General features: G+C 47.0%; 2 protein-coding genes across 3 annotated transcripts in view; both read left to right on the forward strand.

Moving 5' to 3' along the window:
* Positions 1-6549, forward strand: part of Vwf (von Willebrand factor) — a 135006-nt gene extending 128457 nt beyond the window's left edge. For both annotated transcript variants that reach the window (XM_087655640.1, NM_053889.1), the window contains 5 exon segments: positions 2678-2776; positions 3453-3581; positions 4042-4081; positions 5698-5795; positions 6226-6549. In XM_087655640.1, the coding sequence (XP_087511766.1) occupies positions 2678-2776; positions 3453-3581; positions 4042-4081; positions 5698-5795; positions 6226-6414 (555 nt within the window). In that variant the 3' untranslated portion in view covers positions 6415-6549.
* A 4445-nt stretch (positions 6550-10994) lies between these two features.
* Ano2 (anoctamin 2) overlaps positions 10995-16295 on the forward strand; it is a 353573-nt gene continuing 348272 nt past the window's right edge. The window contains exon 1 of the mRNA XM_087655423.1: positions 10995-11102. Coding sequence (XP_087511549.1) covers positions 11081-11102 — 22 coding nt within the window. The 5' untranslated portion in view covers positions 10995-11080. The remainder of the gene's footprint in view (positions 11103-16295) is intronic.

Consider the following 16295-nt stretch of genomic DNA (forward strand, 5'->3'; position numbering starts at 1 on the left):
CTTCCCATCTCCAAGCCACACTGTTTCTGAAAAACATGGCTTCCTTATTCTCCACTCCCTTGCCTGTTCCTTTCTGTTCTGTTGGCCCTCATAGTCCTCTTTGCTTTTTCTATTCCTGACTGAGCTGTGCCTCCCTGTGTGTGAGTGTCATCCATTGTCCTTTTGGCTGCTTCCTGCCCCTTCCTCTCACAGCTGCCTCTCCCCTCCCAGGATTTCCTCGACTCCTGGGTAGAGAACTGTTCACTTTTCTGTCTCAGGACAGTTTCCTATGCTCTTCTAATACTCACTAGCAATGCCCAAAGGCAGGCTCCCCTGATATCGGCCTGAGGGAAGCTGTGCTTTAGTTCTTCACTTGACTCAGAACCAATCGTTCACATTCCTTCAGTGCTCGGCCCACCTTGTTTCTTCCCCTCCGATTTTCCTTGCTTGCGTGCCTTCCAGGAACGGTGCATCGTAAAAAGTCTCAACCTCACAATTGAAACACTGCCTCGTGATCTTCAAAAATCCAACAGCATCATTTCAAAGTGGTGCTTTTGGCCCGGGGCCCGGGCTCCCTGTCTCTGTGTTGAGCTCCATCCTTATGTCCAACCCCCAGAAGGCACATCAAGTTCATAGGTTGATTTACGAGGAGCAAATTGCTTAAATTCACTTCTGGGCAAGCTTACCGACGCTGGCCCGTCATGTTGGCAGAGACATCCATCTGGATGCTAAACCTGATTGATTAGAGGCCGTCTCTCAACCTGTGTTACAAGATAAAGTCTTACAGTGTAGCTCAGGTCAGCCTAAAACTTACATTTTCATGCCTCGGCTTCTTGAGTGGTAGAGTTATAGGCACCACACACTATACTTAGAGTGTTATTGATTTTGTCCCAGGTCCTCTGGGCCCTAGAGAATGGCTCCAGTTCAGTGATCACTACAGGTGGCCAAATTACAGCAAGAATGGCAAGGGTTGGCGTCCCACAGGACCGAATACATAGTTTATTTATTTATTTCTAGGTGCTCCCCTCCTTCCCTTCTTCACCATTGCCCGGCCCCTCTGTGTGTGTGTGTGTGTGTGTATGTGTGTGTGTGTGTGTGTGCGCGCGCGCGCGCGCGCGCGTGTGTGCACACTCGTGCATGTAAAAGCCAGAGGCCAGCTGTCCATCTTGTTTTTGAGATATGGCCTCTCACTGTGACCTCACCAGTTAGGCTAGGCTGCCTGGCCAATGAGCCCTGGGATCTCCTGCCTCCTCTCCAGTACTGCGATTACAAGCACGAATGATTACCCTGATGTGGATGCTAGGGGTTGGGCTCGGGTCTTCATGCTTGCTCGTTCCTGCCTGAGTTACCTTCTCAGCTCCTACCAAACACATTGACATTTTACGTTTTGAGAGTACCATCTTTTATAGGGGAAAGAGGGGAGTAAGAGCTTTGATTTTTATGAAATGATGAGGCAGTCAATGGTAGCATTTTTATTTTTTTTCTTATCTTGTTAAAAGTGTTTAAAGTATGTTTGCTCTGCAAAATAAGATGTTGGCAATCTTACGGCGTCTCCTGAATGGGACAGCATTTTGCAAAACAGCAAAGTCCTGCTACCTGCAAGCTGCTGCTTTTCCCAGTGCCGATATGAATGAAGGGCTCTTATCCTGAGCTACCATCAAGTTCTGAGCTGATGCCCCAGCTGCTGGATACATACATGCCTCGGGGCTTACTTGATGATCAAGGAGAGCTTCCTAGTGTCAGGGTTCTAGTAAACTTCTTAACAATGCTTGGTTTTGCTAAGTATCTTGTTGTTGTCGTCATCGTCGTCGTCGTCCTCCTCCTCCTCCTCTTCCTCCTCCTCCTCTTCTTCCTCCTCCTCCTCCTTCTTCTCTTCTTCCTCCTCCTCCTCTTCCTCCTCCTCTTCCTCCTCCTCCTCTTCCTCCTCTTCCTCCTCCTCTTCCTCCTCCTCCTGTTCCTCCTTCTCCTCTTACTCCTCCTCCTCTTCCTCCTCCTTTTCTCCCTCCTCCTTTTCTTCCTCCTCCTTTTCTTCCTCCTCCTTTTCTTCCTCCTCCTCCTGTTCCTCCTTCTCCTCTTACTCCTCCTCCTCTTCCTCCTCCTTTTCTTCCTCCTCCTCCTCCCCCTCCTCCTCCTCCTCTTCCTCCTCTTCCTCCTCCTCTTCTTCCTTCCTCCTCCTTTCTGTTGTGGGATTCCATCCTAGATTATATTAAATGTGTGTTTCTCAGTTGACAAAGGGTTTATATATATATATATTGCCTATTTCTTCTGTGAGGTGTTGCTTAAGCTTACTATTTATTTTTAAGATTTAAAAATTTCACGTTATGGGTATGAGCATTTCGCCGGCTCATACCTGTGTGTATGTGTTCTGTGAGCATGCCTGGTGACCGCTGAGGTAATGATACTGTGGATGCTGGGAACTGAGCCTGGATCCCACCCCCGACAAGAACAAGTCCAGTTAGCTGCCGAGACATCCATTTTAGTAAGCAGAGTGATACAGCTTGAGTGAGATGCACATACATGGAGGGAAGAAATGTCAGAGGGAGGAGTGAGGCCTGGCAAAGTCTAGTTCCAGTAGGATGTCTGCTGCACTCTGGGAGGAACTGTCGGGTAGCAGAGGTAAGAAGTCAGCGAGGTGAGCCAATTTATAACTGAGACACTCTGGGAAGTTAACCATGGCTGCCGTCTTTCCTGGACACAGGGCTATCGGGAGGAGAAGAGTCAGAGCGAATGCTGTGGCCGGTGCCTGCCTACGGCTTGCACTATTCAGCTGAGAGGAGGACGGGTCATGACCCTGAAGGTGGGCACAAACTGAACTCAGGAGTTCCCTCTCACACCACTCTCTGGCTTCTTCCTAAGGGGGTTGGGGGTATTTCTCTTGGGGAGGGGGTCTTTTCTTTAAGTAGAAGGACTATTTTGGGGTCACTGTTGGTTTCTTTTCACACTTCCTTTTCTAAAGAAAGGGTAGGCAGCTTGTGGAAGGCAACAGTGTTTCCTTTCTGATTGCCTTGAAATTCTGCTCTTCTTGACAAGTATATAGTTGGGGTATGGCCTTATGATTTGGATGAGATTTTATGTAGCTTTGAGGCTATGGGACTAGACAAGCAACCGGGGTGAGCAGATCCACCTATGACTTCTGGAACTATCTGAGAGATGGTGCCTTGGCTCATATTTCAATTAGTCAGTTTACTGTTACAGTGTCTCCATCTTGAAAGTGCTTCCATGGTCAGAGAGTAGTCTGAGGACTTTTTATGTTTCTGTAGCTCTCTTTATAACAAATAAGTTATGGAGCCAAGACTCTACCTCTAGTCTATACTCTGAGTGGGGGCGGGGGTGTTACAGATGGTCTCACCCTTCTTCCATAGTTCTCTGTTGTTTTAGCAGTTCAAAAAGACTCAAGGCCATGGCTGATGGCAGCTCTGCAATCCAAACAATATCATGACATTTGTTCTACCCACTCTCCTCTGTCTTTTCAGCAAGATGAGACATTCCAGGATGGCTGTGACAGTCATCTGTGCAGGGTCAACGAGAGAGGGGAGTACATTTGGGAGAAGAGGGTCACGGGCTGCCCCCCATTCGATGAACGCAAGTGTCTGGCTGAAGGAGTGAGTAGTTGCCGTTCAGATCCTGCCTGTGTCTCGAAGGTCTCACTGTTTGGCTCTGTGATGGCATTCTGTGCATTATCCAGCCCAGCTCTTATGCAATCTCACAGTGTCCAAGACAGATATCTGGCCTAGTTGAGGAATCAGTGAAATGGTGAAGAAGAGAGAGTTCTCTGAGACATAGGGTGCTACTGGAGGGAAGCCATGATCTTTGAACAGGGAGGCAGGACATTGACCCCATTTCATTTTTTTCTGGGAGTGAAGTTTCTGACCACGCTGGTTCAGGTGGGGTGTTCAGTTGGCTCACAATTGTGATGGGAAAGCAGTTTACATTTGGGGATTTTAGCCCCGAATTCTGAGTTCAGAGCCAGGAATTCATATGATGTGAGAACTTGTCCATGTTGAGTTATTTGTGCCTGATCTTGTACATACTTCCTTTCTTTTTCTTTCTTTTTTTTTTAAGGGCAAAATCGTGAAAATTCCAGGCACCTGCTGTGACACGTGTAAGTCCATTACTAAGAGCTTACAGTTCCATGTACATTAGGCCAAGGCCAGGCACACTGTTTGAAATCAACTTTATTCCAGAAAAATAGTTCTTTAGTATGAGTTGGTCACTATGTTCATCCATTCAGCCAACTCCCTTTTCTTCCTGATTGTCCTTAGCCTGTTTCCTGCTCAATTCTATCAATCACCCTGAAGCAATCACTTCATATGTTTTTTCCTGCTGCTTCTCTTATCTCCTATGCGTCTTAGACTCTTTAATTGCTTCTATATCTATCACGAGGGAGCATCATGAGGCTATTCCAAGTTTTTATCAACCTTGGTCCTTCTTGACTTTGTACTTACCCAATGCTGATGGCTCTAATTGGCAGAGTGGTGGGTGGTTTTGGGGATGTGTACCAGACAATATCTGCCCTATCTATTTTTGTGTTCATGAGCACAAGTCATGAATTTCTTGCTTAGACTAATTTTTTTTTTAGTTTAGTTTGTTTATGGCCGTTTTAGATTCATAGACTCATGGTTGTAGGTAGAGAAGAGTAAAAGCGTGAATTCCTTCAGTCATTTCTTCTTTCTTTCATGGTCAGCTGTGACAGCCCAGTGATGGCCATCCCTGAACAGCAGGGTGACACACCCGAGAGTGCTTCTTTCCAAATTTCCCGTAGAAGGGTTTAAGAATGCTATTTTAGGAAACCAGTAGAGATGATATTGTTCTTGGGATCTGGTTAAGAGGCTGTGATATACAAAACCAGCAATAAAGACCCTTCACTGGCCAATATGTTCAGGAGGCTGTAAGACTTTTTATAAGGAAAATAAGCTAGGTTCAAGAATTGAAATCTACATGAAAAGAATATTGCACATTGGCTCCAAATTCACTCTCTTGTACACTTGGAAGACTTTCTGATTAAAATGATTAAAATGGAATTCATCTGCAGTTGGGAGGCAGGCTAACGTGTCTATAGGGCTGGCCTAGGTTTGGAGCCATGCCAGCATAGAAAACCATCATGACTCAGAGCAGAGTGGTGAGCTGGTGTTAGACCTTAGACTTGGCAGTGGGTCAAGCAGAGCTCCAGCTGTGAAGGCCACTGTAGACAAAGAATCTCATGATGGTGAACGTGGAAGGAGCAAGTCTCAATAAGACAGTTGCACAAAGCTTCTTAGGAAGCCTCTGCAGAGGAAATGAATATGTATGTGCCCATGACATTTGCCTTCTTGGACAAATATATGGATAAACTGATATTAATTCTGTTTAGTGGCTACTCTATTGTCCATTAGTTATAGTTACAGTATGACATGATTGCTCTGGCCATTAAATTTAAAATTATATAAAAGCAAGTGTTGTCTGTCTATATGATAAAAACACAGTCAGCCTAGGCTCCTTCTGCAATTAGAATTGTACTGTTAAGTGAGTTAAGCACAGTAGCAATGACATCTCTGCATCCGAGGAGCCAGGAGCAGCAGAGTTGAGCTTGAAGAACTTAGTTCCTTATCCTGCCACTGTTTGGTTAGTTGTTATGGGAAGAGGAGCATTTCCAACTTAGTGAAGGCACTGGACATGGAAAGTGTTCTACAGAACCCCAGCTAGTCAACCCTCCAGTTTCTCCTCTCGCCTGTTCTACAGGTGAGGAGCCCGATTGCAAAGACATCACAGCCAAGGTGCAGTATATCAAAGTGGGAGATTGTAAGTCGGAAGAGGAAGTGGACATTCACTATTGCCAGGTAAAGCTGTGACTTCAAGAACTGGGTGCGAAAAGCTAAGTCTCATTAGTTGTCATCTAGAAGGATCTGGAAAAGTCAGAAGGAAGAGAGATACAGGGATTGTAAGCATTGCTTTTAAAGTAAATGTTTCACTTAGTGAGTAGAGCTGTTTGAGCCCAGAGTAAGACCAGAACAGATCTGTAAAGAGACTGGGGAGTCGTTTATGGAAAATAGGGATTCAGGATCAGCGTGTGTAGAAATCTTAGCCAGAGAGGTTGGGTATGTGTAGTAATTTGAGAAAGGAGGTTCACAGTTTCCTGAGATCTACCTTTAGAAGGCCAGCTCTCCCAGGTATCTCTGGGTAAGGCAGGAGGAAGATGGATGCAGGTTGTCCCAGAATCCCACTGCCCCATCTAGCATTGTGATGTCTCATCCCTCTGCTGTATTACAGGGAAAGTGCGCCAGCAAAGCTGTGTACTCCATTGACATCGAGGATCTTCAGGAACAGTGCTCCTGCTGCTGGCCCTCAAGTACAGAGCGCATGCGTGTGCCCTTGCTCTGCACCAATGGCTCGGTTGTGCACCACGAGGTCATCAATGCCATGCAATGCAGATGTTCTCCCCGTAATTGTGGCAAGTGAGGCCTGTGCAGCCACGGCAGACTCCTACTGCTACCCATGCTGTGGCCTGACCAGCCAGAGAACCTCTCTCTCCCCTGTGCATCCTGCCCTTTGTGCCCTCCTGGGCCCACAATAAAGGCCAAGTTCTCCTCTTAACCAAGGCTGGTGGTGGACTGTGTCTCAAGTCCCAGATGACAGCCATGACCTAAACTCGGAGGTCTGAGGCTGGTTTTAAGGGACAAAGCACATGGTTCCTCTACAAATCTCCTAGCCCAGTGTCTGGAGGCTGAGGCCATCTAATATCCAGGAAGCAGTGGAATTATAGTATCCTCTGGGTGGAAAGGCACAGGGTGAAGATGTCTCTCCAGAAACTTAGCCTGGTGGTTCTGAACCTGTAAATGTATCCTTAAGAACACCCAGTTCTCAAATCTCTCAGTCAGGCTGCTTCTATGCATGGCATAGAGGTGGGCTCTGGAAATCAGCTCCTGCTGTCAGCGTGAATGATGACATTTATGAAGAAGGATGAGAAATCTATGTGCATAGTGGTCCCCAGTCCTAATAAGAACTAGATACCTGTAGACAGGAGGCCACCAGGTGGAAAAGCCAGCTTCCATCACAGGCTCAGCCATAGCAGATGAGCTCTAGGCTCAGGGTCAGATCTGGACGCTACCTATGGCCCTCACCCAAGTGTACAGTCTCCAATAAGTCCTATCTGGATTTCAGACTCAGTTTCCTTATCTGTAAAAACTAACATGATCATCTCAGTCAGCAGATTGTGAGGATCAATGACTCATGCTTAAGATAAAGTACGACTATCCTGGGCGACTGTAAATGCTCTAATGTAAGAGATGAGCATAAAATGGGAAACTTATTCTCACAAGTGGGAACCAGTGACTAACAACATGGTGGCAGAGCGTTGGGGATCTCCGGCATCCCTATGGTCAGGATGCTCAGTGTTTTTAGTTTTATGCCGGTTGCCAAGGCCTTTCCTGCTCTGACCATCCTTAGTGGAAGGGTCAAGTTAACACGAAGCAGCATCTAATTCCTCAATCCCTATGTGGAACCGTCACCCTTGGGTACAGGTGGTCTTTCTTGGAAATGAATTGAAAAGCATGCACACCCATGCTGGCAGGATGGGAAGGATTCTAGCTGGGAGGGAGGACAAAGCCATGAGAACAAAGTGGGTCCTGGTTGTGTTCTGGGAATTTGATGGGTACTGATGTTCCAAGTCTTTTTACACAGAGGGGATTTACCTCATCAAAAGTACTAGACAATGGAGTCCGAAAAGATTTAGATGTCTAGTCCGTCATCTCTCTCTGATCCCTGTACTGATAATGAAAATGTCCCAGAGAAGGCAAATGGCTTGCAAAGGCCGAACAGGCTCTGAATGGCAGGTTCTGGTTCAAAAGCCAAGTGCCTTTACAGCTAGACAAGAACTCTCAGGCCACCCAGCACAGAGCAGCACAGCTGCTGGTCGTCTCCCGCCACTCGTGTGGGACTCAGTGACTGCTCCATCTCTAGGTTTCTACCATTTGCCACTGCCTAGGGAGAACTGCATGAGAAGTTCTGCCACAGGCCATAGGGCACAATGATGCCTAGGTTTTGCAGAGAACTGAGTAGGGTAGACAGAGGGAAGGAAGCACGGATGAATGTTTTATATAACTCCTTAATAATTCAAAGCTTGTCATTTCTCCACATCCCCTCCACTCCCCAACTTTGAGTCATTGCTAAGGTCAGTCTCTGGAGGAAACCAGATCCAGGGGCGAGGAATTGACTGTCACTCTCCTGACTGATCACTTAACAGTACCTGAGACAAGGACGGCTGACCAGTTTTCTTGTGATCTGCCCTTGGTGGCTGAATGACACCTTATGCTAAGGGCTGAATAGCCCTTATGCTATTTCACACAAAAAAGCCAAGTCAAGAAAGCCACGTTCCAGTTAAAAACACAGGAAGAGGATCAAGTGGGCTGTCCTGCTTTGGCATTTATTGCTGGGATTAAACAGCCCCCAAGAGCCTGGGGAGGAAAGGGTTTTTAATTCTGCTTACAGCTCATAGTCTATCATGAGGGGAAGTCAGGGCAAGAACTCAAGTTGGGAGCCTTTGGGCAGGAGCTGATGCATAGCTCACTGAGGGGCGGGTGCTGCTTGCTGGCTTCTTGTGACCTGCTCAGCCTGCTTTCTTCTAGAAGCCAGCACTACCTGCCTAGGACTGGCACCGCCCACAGTGGGCTGGACCCTCTCCCATCAATCATATATCCCCACAAATTTTCTTAAAGGTAATCTTCTGGAGGCAGTTCTTCAAGGAAGGTTCCCTCTTCCCAGATGACTCTAGCTCATGTCAGGTTGACAAAAAACTGAACCAGTGCACACGTGTGTCTTTGTGCGTGTTTGTCTTCTTTTACCTCCAGGTTTCCTAAGGACAGAGTCTGCACTTGATACTAAGGACTCTTCTTTTTAATGGTCACTGTTAGACCAAATGAGACAGGATCCTGTCTTAGTTAGCTTCACCTGTCCACTTAATATAGCCTAGAGTCATCTGAGGGACTCTTAGTTGAGGGATGGCCCAGGTAAGATTGGCTTGTGGATCTGTCTGCTGGGGACTGACTGGATCGAGGTCTGATGTGAGAAGGCTCAGGTATCACCACTGTGGGTGATACCAGCCCCAGTGCTGAGCCTTCGCAGAGCTAGAGAGAACTAGAGGGAGCCTGGAACAGTGTTACTCCATGGTTCTTGCCACTGGGGTTTTTGCCTTCAGTGTCTGCCCTGACTTCCCTCAATAATGAATTGTGACCTGAAAGTTTAGCAATAAACTCTTCCCCTAGCTGCTTTAAAACCACCACCACCACCACCACCACCACCACCACCACCACCACCACCACCACCACCACCACCACCGACTGTCATCACCACCACCACTGACTGCCATTACCACCATCACCACCACCACCACCACCACTGACTGTCATCACCACCATCACCACTATCACCACCACCACCATCACCTCTATCACCACCACCACCACCACCACCATCACCACCACCACCACCATCACCACCACCACCACCATCACCACCACCACCACCATCACCACCACCACCACCATCACCACCACCACCACCATCACCACTACCACCACCACCAGAACCACCACCACCACCACCACCACCAACTGCCATCACTACCACCACCACCATCACCACTACCAACTGCCATCACCACCATCACCACCACCACTGACTGCCATCACCACCACCACCACCACCACCACCACCACCACCACCACCACCACCACCACCATCACCACCACCACAACAACAACAACAACAAAACAAAGAACAGAAAGTACCCAGGGCAGCTCGTAAAGGTGTTTTAGGGGAGTGTCATGGAAAAACTCCTTGGGGAAGGATAGAAGAAGGATGGATAAGGAGCAGTGGTGGGCGGGCACCTTTTTATTCCTTTAGGAATGAGAGGGCATGGAGAAGGGTCCCTGGAAGCAGGAAGAAGGTGAAGGAAGGAGAATGAAAGGGAGAAGAGGGAGAGAGATGCGGAAGTGCAAGGTGTTCTGAGCCGGGACATGAGACACTGAGCAGGCTGCTTGCTTTGGAACCGGAGACACACAGACTGGAGTCGCTTCACGTGTAAAATGGATAAATGGAAGTCGTTGCCCCACAGACTGGAGATCGAGGCTGAAGTATGAACACTGGGCCAAGCAAAGCACTTGAGAGACAGCAGTCAGAGTTTTAGGTGAACGGCAGCCATTAATCCTGGAGGTGTACAGAGTAAAGCCTCGAGGCTGGCCCGATGCTTTCTGTTTCCCTTCATTCTGTTGCGCTTCTGCCACTGTCTTCTGTAGAGCGGGGAGCAGACATCTCTGATTCAGTGATCGCAGACATCGCCCTTGATGCTGACATGTTGCTTTCCCATAGAGGAGGCACAGTATCAGGGAGCATCAGTTGCTTCTGGCATCTTGGCATGCATCCCAGGGAATAGTTCTTTGGAGGCTTTCTCTTCACCCCTCTCTCTATGGTCAGGTCCCTAAGCCACCTTAGGGAGGCCTACATTACTCTTGTCCCACAGCTTAACTTCTAGGCACATTCCTTACTGCCCTAGACACTCCTGCGGAAGCTCAAACGAACACGTGCCCTCTCCCCTCTGCCCTTCGTTCTTGTGTTCAGACCGCAGCTGGAGTAGAGTATGTGAAGAGACCTCATTGTGCTGTTTCAGTGCCTACTATTACAACTCAGGGCTGTAGCCTGCAGCCTGGTGCCACGGGAAGGAGACTTCACTGGGGACTCCAAACTAATCAGCCAGGCGGTTCACGAGATAAGCCGGTTGAATTATCACAGGCCAGCGGGCTGTGTGGCGCTCACTCAGGCTCCCTCATCTGGAGGAGCGCCAGCAGCATTTACTCCCTGGCCCGCAGCCCATGCCTGATCCCAGCGTGTCACCTGCTGCACCTGAGAGTGGGATCCTTTCTGGAAGTCGGGACGCAGGAGGAGTGCGGGAGGAGACTGCGGAGGGAGAGGAATGGATTGGAGGAGGTGGCAGCCGCTGGAGGGGCGGGCACATCCAGACAAGCTGAGCCGCGATGGAATTAACTCCCTGGCAGCCACATAAGCCTGCCCAGAGTGGAGCGAGGGCGGCCAAGGGCCACCAGTTGGGGCTTGGCGTCTGGGGACCAGCACCATGGCGGCCCCTGGGCTGCAAGGTAAGTTTCCTCTGTCCAGGACCCTGGTTCTCAGCATCCCACAAGTTGAAGGAAGATGTGGAGAAGGGATTCTAACACCTGTCCTTTGGGATGAGTGACTTCAGGTGAACCTCTTTCCCCTGTGGTCGGGAAGGTGAGGGTGCCCAAGTAATTCTCTAGTCTTATTTTTATTTATGTATTTTATCAAAGAGGGGACAAGTGTCAGAGGGCTGGTGTCACCTCTCAGTGGCTGGTCACCAGTCCTTCTTGCTACAGTCCGAGGGTAAGTAAGCCAGGAGCCAGGTTGATCTGACAGTTCACTGAGGACACAGCATCCCAAAGTGGCCTCTGGGTTCCAGAAAGCCTCTTCTCTCACAGTCCGCAGGAAGCGCTCAGACACGAGTCATTTTACCTGGGTGCAGACAAGCTCAGGTATGCCATTTCCACAGGTGTTTCTTAGAAGAAAGGCAGACTGAGGTGGGGCTTGGGGGCCAAGGATGTTATTTTACTGTGCCTCGAAAATCAGATGTATTGGGGGATTGTCTTTGCCTGGGGTGGGAGTTGCTGGGTATCTTGCTGCTGGAGTTGGAATGGGAGGTGCCTACGGCATGAGCAAGGAGAAGGGATTTGAAGGTAAGTGTTAGTCATAGTCCTGTGAACAGATATTTCCAGGGATTATGTGGGCCCTGGCCAGGGAGGGAGGTCCTACTGAGCATGATCAGATCTTAGCCCATAGGCAAGTGGCAGGTGGTAAGAGAATCTTAGACAGGGTGTGCATGTGTGTGTGCATGAGTGCGTATGTATATTTGTGTATGAGTATGTGTGTGTATATGATGTGTATAAATATGTATATGTGTGTATGTATGTGTATATGTATGTGTGTATATATAAGTGTATGTGTGTATATGAATGTATGCATATATGTGTATATGTGTGTGTGTGTATGTATGTACGAGTGTCTATATATATGAGTGAGTGTGTGTGTGTGTGTGTGTGTGTGTGTATTAGAGTGGTGGAAGCTGCTTTTTAAGATGACAGAGACACTCTTCTGTCCCTTCACTTGTCTGAATTTTGCAACGTAACACAAGTCCCTTCAAGGAACCTCTGGGTCACCCTGCACCAGCTGCTAGACATTCAGGGCTCATGTGGTTCTGTAACTGTTTTGCCGGGTACTGCCACACCGGGCTCTGAAGCCACTTCTGTCCTCTGGTTGTCTCTATCTGTGTCAGCACCATAGTGGTAGCTGATTGAAAAAGTTGAGTAAGGGTTGGGGGTGGGTTCCAGACACCACCCAGGTCCAGCTCCAGTTTCCATTGTGGGGGACGGTGGCATTGGGGCATCAAGGGGAGTTCTTATTTTCTGAGGACTTGATTTTTAAAAGAAAAAAAATCATCTATTCAGTGGCCTTTTTATGCTGGATGAGAGAAGCCTTCTATCCCAGCCTGCACATGGGATTTCTAGAGCACACAAAAACTGTGTATTGGACAGCTAGAGACAGGGTGCTGGTGCAGAAGGGCATCAGTCTCTGTCAGTCTTGACTTGTGGCCGGGTGGTTAAGGAGGATGTCTCTAAGGAGGGAGCATGGAGATACCTAGAGAATGGTTTAGCAAAGGAATACAGGTCCCATGGCATGAAAGCGATGGGGTTGTTCAAGGACCAAGGGGCAGCCAGTGGCTGGAGCAGTGCGATCAGGAGGTCAGTGTCAGGGTCAGGGCTAGGGTTAGGGTTGGGGTGAGTGGTAAGAAAGAGTCTCACTATGTGTCTTATAGCTGAGGCCGAATGTTCTTGCATCCGAAAGAAAATTAAGGCTATTCTTTAATCAAGCATTCCAATGTACCCGAGACTAGCGGATGACAGGTGACTGACACGGTAGCTCTGGGGTGGTCAATACTCAGCTCACATCCTAGAAGGTAAACCTGATGTATATAGTGGCTAAGGACCACGCCTGTGATCATGCGCTCACCAGCCTCTGTCATTGAAGGATGAAGCCAGAATTTAAACTTGGGTCTGATCTCGGACCGCATATCTCCCCCACCAACTCACCTTATTGCTTTTGTTCTATTTAAAAGAAGTCATTAGCAGGAAGCCCGGATGTCTGTAATTGAGAATGGGAATGCGGATAACTCTGGGGCAGCTACAGGAGGTGTTAGTTTTGCAAGGGGGAGTTAGTTAAATGCTGTGGTCATTTTGCAGGGAAGGTTGCGCCCCCGGCACTGCGTCCAACCTGGAATCAGCATGTGTAGTTTATTTAAGGGGCTTAAGGCCCGCTAGGGCTATATACTTAGCTAGACCAAGAATAGCTACTGTCATTGAGAAAAATGTATGAACTTCCTGACAGGTCAGAAAAGGAAGTAAGTCACATGGCTCTCACTGTCTCTAAAAGGAGACCAGCTCGACAGCATTAAACTTTAAAATGAACATTATAATCTGGGTCTGATGGCATAGGCCTGTAATCCCAGCACCCAGGAGGCTGAGGCAAGGGAACTACGAATTAAAGGCCTCAAAACAATTCACATCAATGCTTATATCAGGTGTTGCCTAACATAAAGAGCTGTCGTTTTAGCAATAGTTTGTATTTTCTTTTATTTTGCAATGCTGGGGACAAAACCCAGGGCCTTGCACTTGCTAAGCTCCCTGCTGAGCCGAGTCCCTAACACCCATTAGTAGGTTTTAGAGAGCATTACTTACTCATGGATAGTTATTGGGCGGCTTCTGATCATTTAAAATAGAAGACGTTTCTGTCTTATTCCTATCTTACCAGTCTGCTTTGTTAAATTAAATTTTATTATTTATGCGAATGAGTGCTTTGCCCCCATGTATATCTGTGTGCTACATGCATGTGTGGTGTCTGTGATGGCTAGCGGGTCATTTGGATCCCCATGAACTGAAGTTACAGATGGTTGTGAGCCGCCATGTGAGTGCTGGGGATTGAACTTGGGTCCTCTGGAATCACATCTAGTGCTCTTATCTGCTGAGCTATTTCTCCAGGCATGTTTATGATGGCTGATTATAAGCCCTTAGGTTTATGTGATTCATGGATTAATTGGTCAAGTCTCTGAGTGGAAAGGGAGTATACAGTATATGGGAAACTCCATTTAATATTCCATGTAGACCAGTGGCTCTTAATTTCTCTTATGACACACTTCTCTCAGGAACTGCTTATTTCGTTTTTTTTTTTTAAGCCATTGTTTGAGATAGTATCTTACTATTAAAACTCGCTGTGTAGTCCAGGTTATCATGTGTGCACTGTCTTACCTCAGAGCAGTTAGTGCTGGGATTACAAGCACTGTACTACTGCACCCAGCAGAGATCGTTCTCATTCAGGTTTCCATCCATTGATTGACCTCTCCTCTCAGCCTCAAGACCATCTTAGTCCCTCATGGGGTGCCATTGTGCCGGTAACAGATTCTCTCAGCTTGTGTTTTGCCGAAACAAGTCTACCTTTCACTGTTTTGAAGGCTATTTCCTTTGGTTGTACAATAAGAATTAGCTTTTCACTGTTAATACCCCAGGAGTCCCTTGACTGATTGCCAGCGTTTGGATGAGAAGCTAGCCTTAGTTCCTACTTCAGTTTTAATTCAGGCGCGGCCTCTTTCAGCTCAGTGAATTATATAAGCATTGGTTTCCACTTTTCCAGTGGTTCAACTGTGATGCACGCAGCTGTAGTTTTCTTTGTATATATATATTTTTGTAACTTTGATGAAATTCTGAGACCTAGAAGTTACTATATTTTGTCAACCTGATGATGATTCAATCAACAGCTCTGCAGAATATTTTGTGTTCCCCTTTCTTTCTCTTCTTCTTCCGGAACTCTCACCATATGTATGCTGGGCTGTTTGATCCTGTCCCAGGAGTCCTTGAGGCTCGCTAAATGCTTTTCAATCGTCTCTCTGCTCTCTAGATTAGTCTCACTGATCTGTTTGTTTTGCTTCGTTCACTAACTGGGCTGAGGTAAGACATTGCACAGTTCTAGGAATTCTATTTGAAAAAAAAAAAGCTGTATTCATATATAATTCCCAAGCCATAAAACCTACCTATCCAATGGGCTTGTTTCAATATGTTCACAGAGTTGCATAATATACACCAAAATCTAATTTAGAACATTACATCATTAAAAAAAAATCTTTATACTCTGTAACAGTCAGGCACTTTTCCCTCCCTCCCTCTGGTCCCTGGAAAGCAGCAATCTAACTTTATGCTATAGATTTGCTTATCCTGGATATACCCCATAAGTGGAACTTTATGTTTTGTTACATCCTGGCCTAGATCAGTGCTCTCTATTCCTTTCTCTGGATCCACAGGATCCCCTAGTAAGCGTATAACACCTTTTGTTAATCCACTTGTCAGCTCATGGTTCCTACTTTCGACTATTATCCATGATGCTTCTCTGACCCCTCAGGAACAAAGTTAGTTTTCCCTTCCTCTAGAGTATGTATTTGGGAGAAGAATCATGAGATCACATGATAATTCCACTTAACTTTTTCTTTCAAGGAATCTCAAGTATTTTCCAAAGTGGCGGTGTTGTTGTGTATTCTTGCTAGTAATTTATGGTGGTTTCAATTTCCGAACAAACCCAGAAATACTTGTCATTGTTCATACTTGGTAGACTAGTCATCCTCACAGGTAGTATGCTGCATGGTTTTACAAGGATCCACGAACAAGAGAAACCTGTCACTACACATGAAGGAAAAGCTACCGCATCTGGCAAACCCATAAGAATTCAAAAGCAGTGTGTGCCTCAAACAACGTCAGTTCTTTCTACCTTCATGGGTTCCGTTTGGCCCCTTGACTACTAGAACATACATTAGCGACTTAGTCATAGTACTAGGAATGGGTTCTACATACCAAAATAAAAAATCTCTATGCTAGCTGTCACAAAATATAGACAATTTATGCCCAAATGACTTGATGGACTTGCTGCAGGAACTGGACGCATGGCCACTACTTGCCACAGAGAAGAGGAACTCAAGCACCCTCTTCCACACTGGCAGCAGAAGGGGTATGGCATTTCATGTGGGGTCTCAAGGAGCAACAGTCTTTGTTGAAAGAGCTGCTGTTTCACAGTTCACTATTTGTATTAGTCAGTTTCCTGTCACTGTAACAAAAGAGCAGAGACGATCTGTCTAGAAAGAAAGGGAATTAATTTTGGTTCACAGTTTCAGGGGTTCTGTTTGTGATCAGTTGGCTGAATTGCTTTGGGCAGTCCATTGTAGA

Source organism: Rattus norvegicus, chromosome 4 (assembly GCF_021556685.1).
Source record: "Rattus norvegicus strain SHRSP/BbbUtx chromosome 4, alternate assembly SHRSP_T2T, whole genome shotgun sequence".
NCBI classification, from domain to species: Eukaryota; Metazoa; Chordata; class Mammalia; order Rodentia; family Muridae; genus Rattus; species Rattus norvegicus.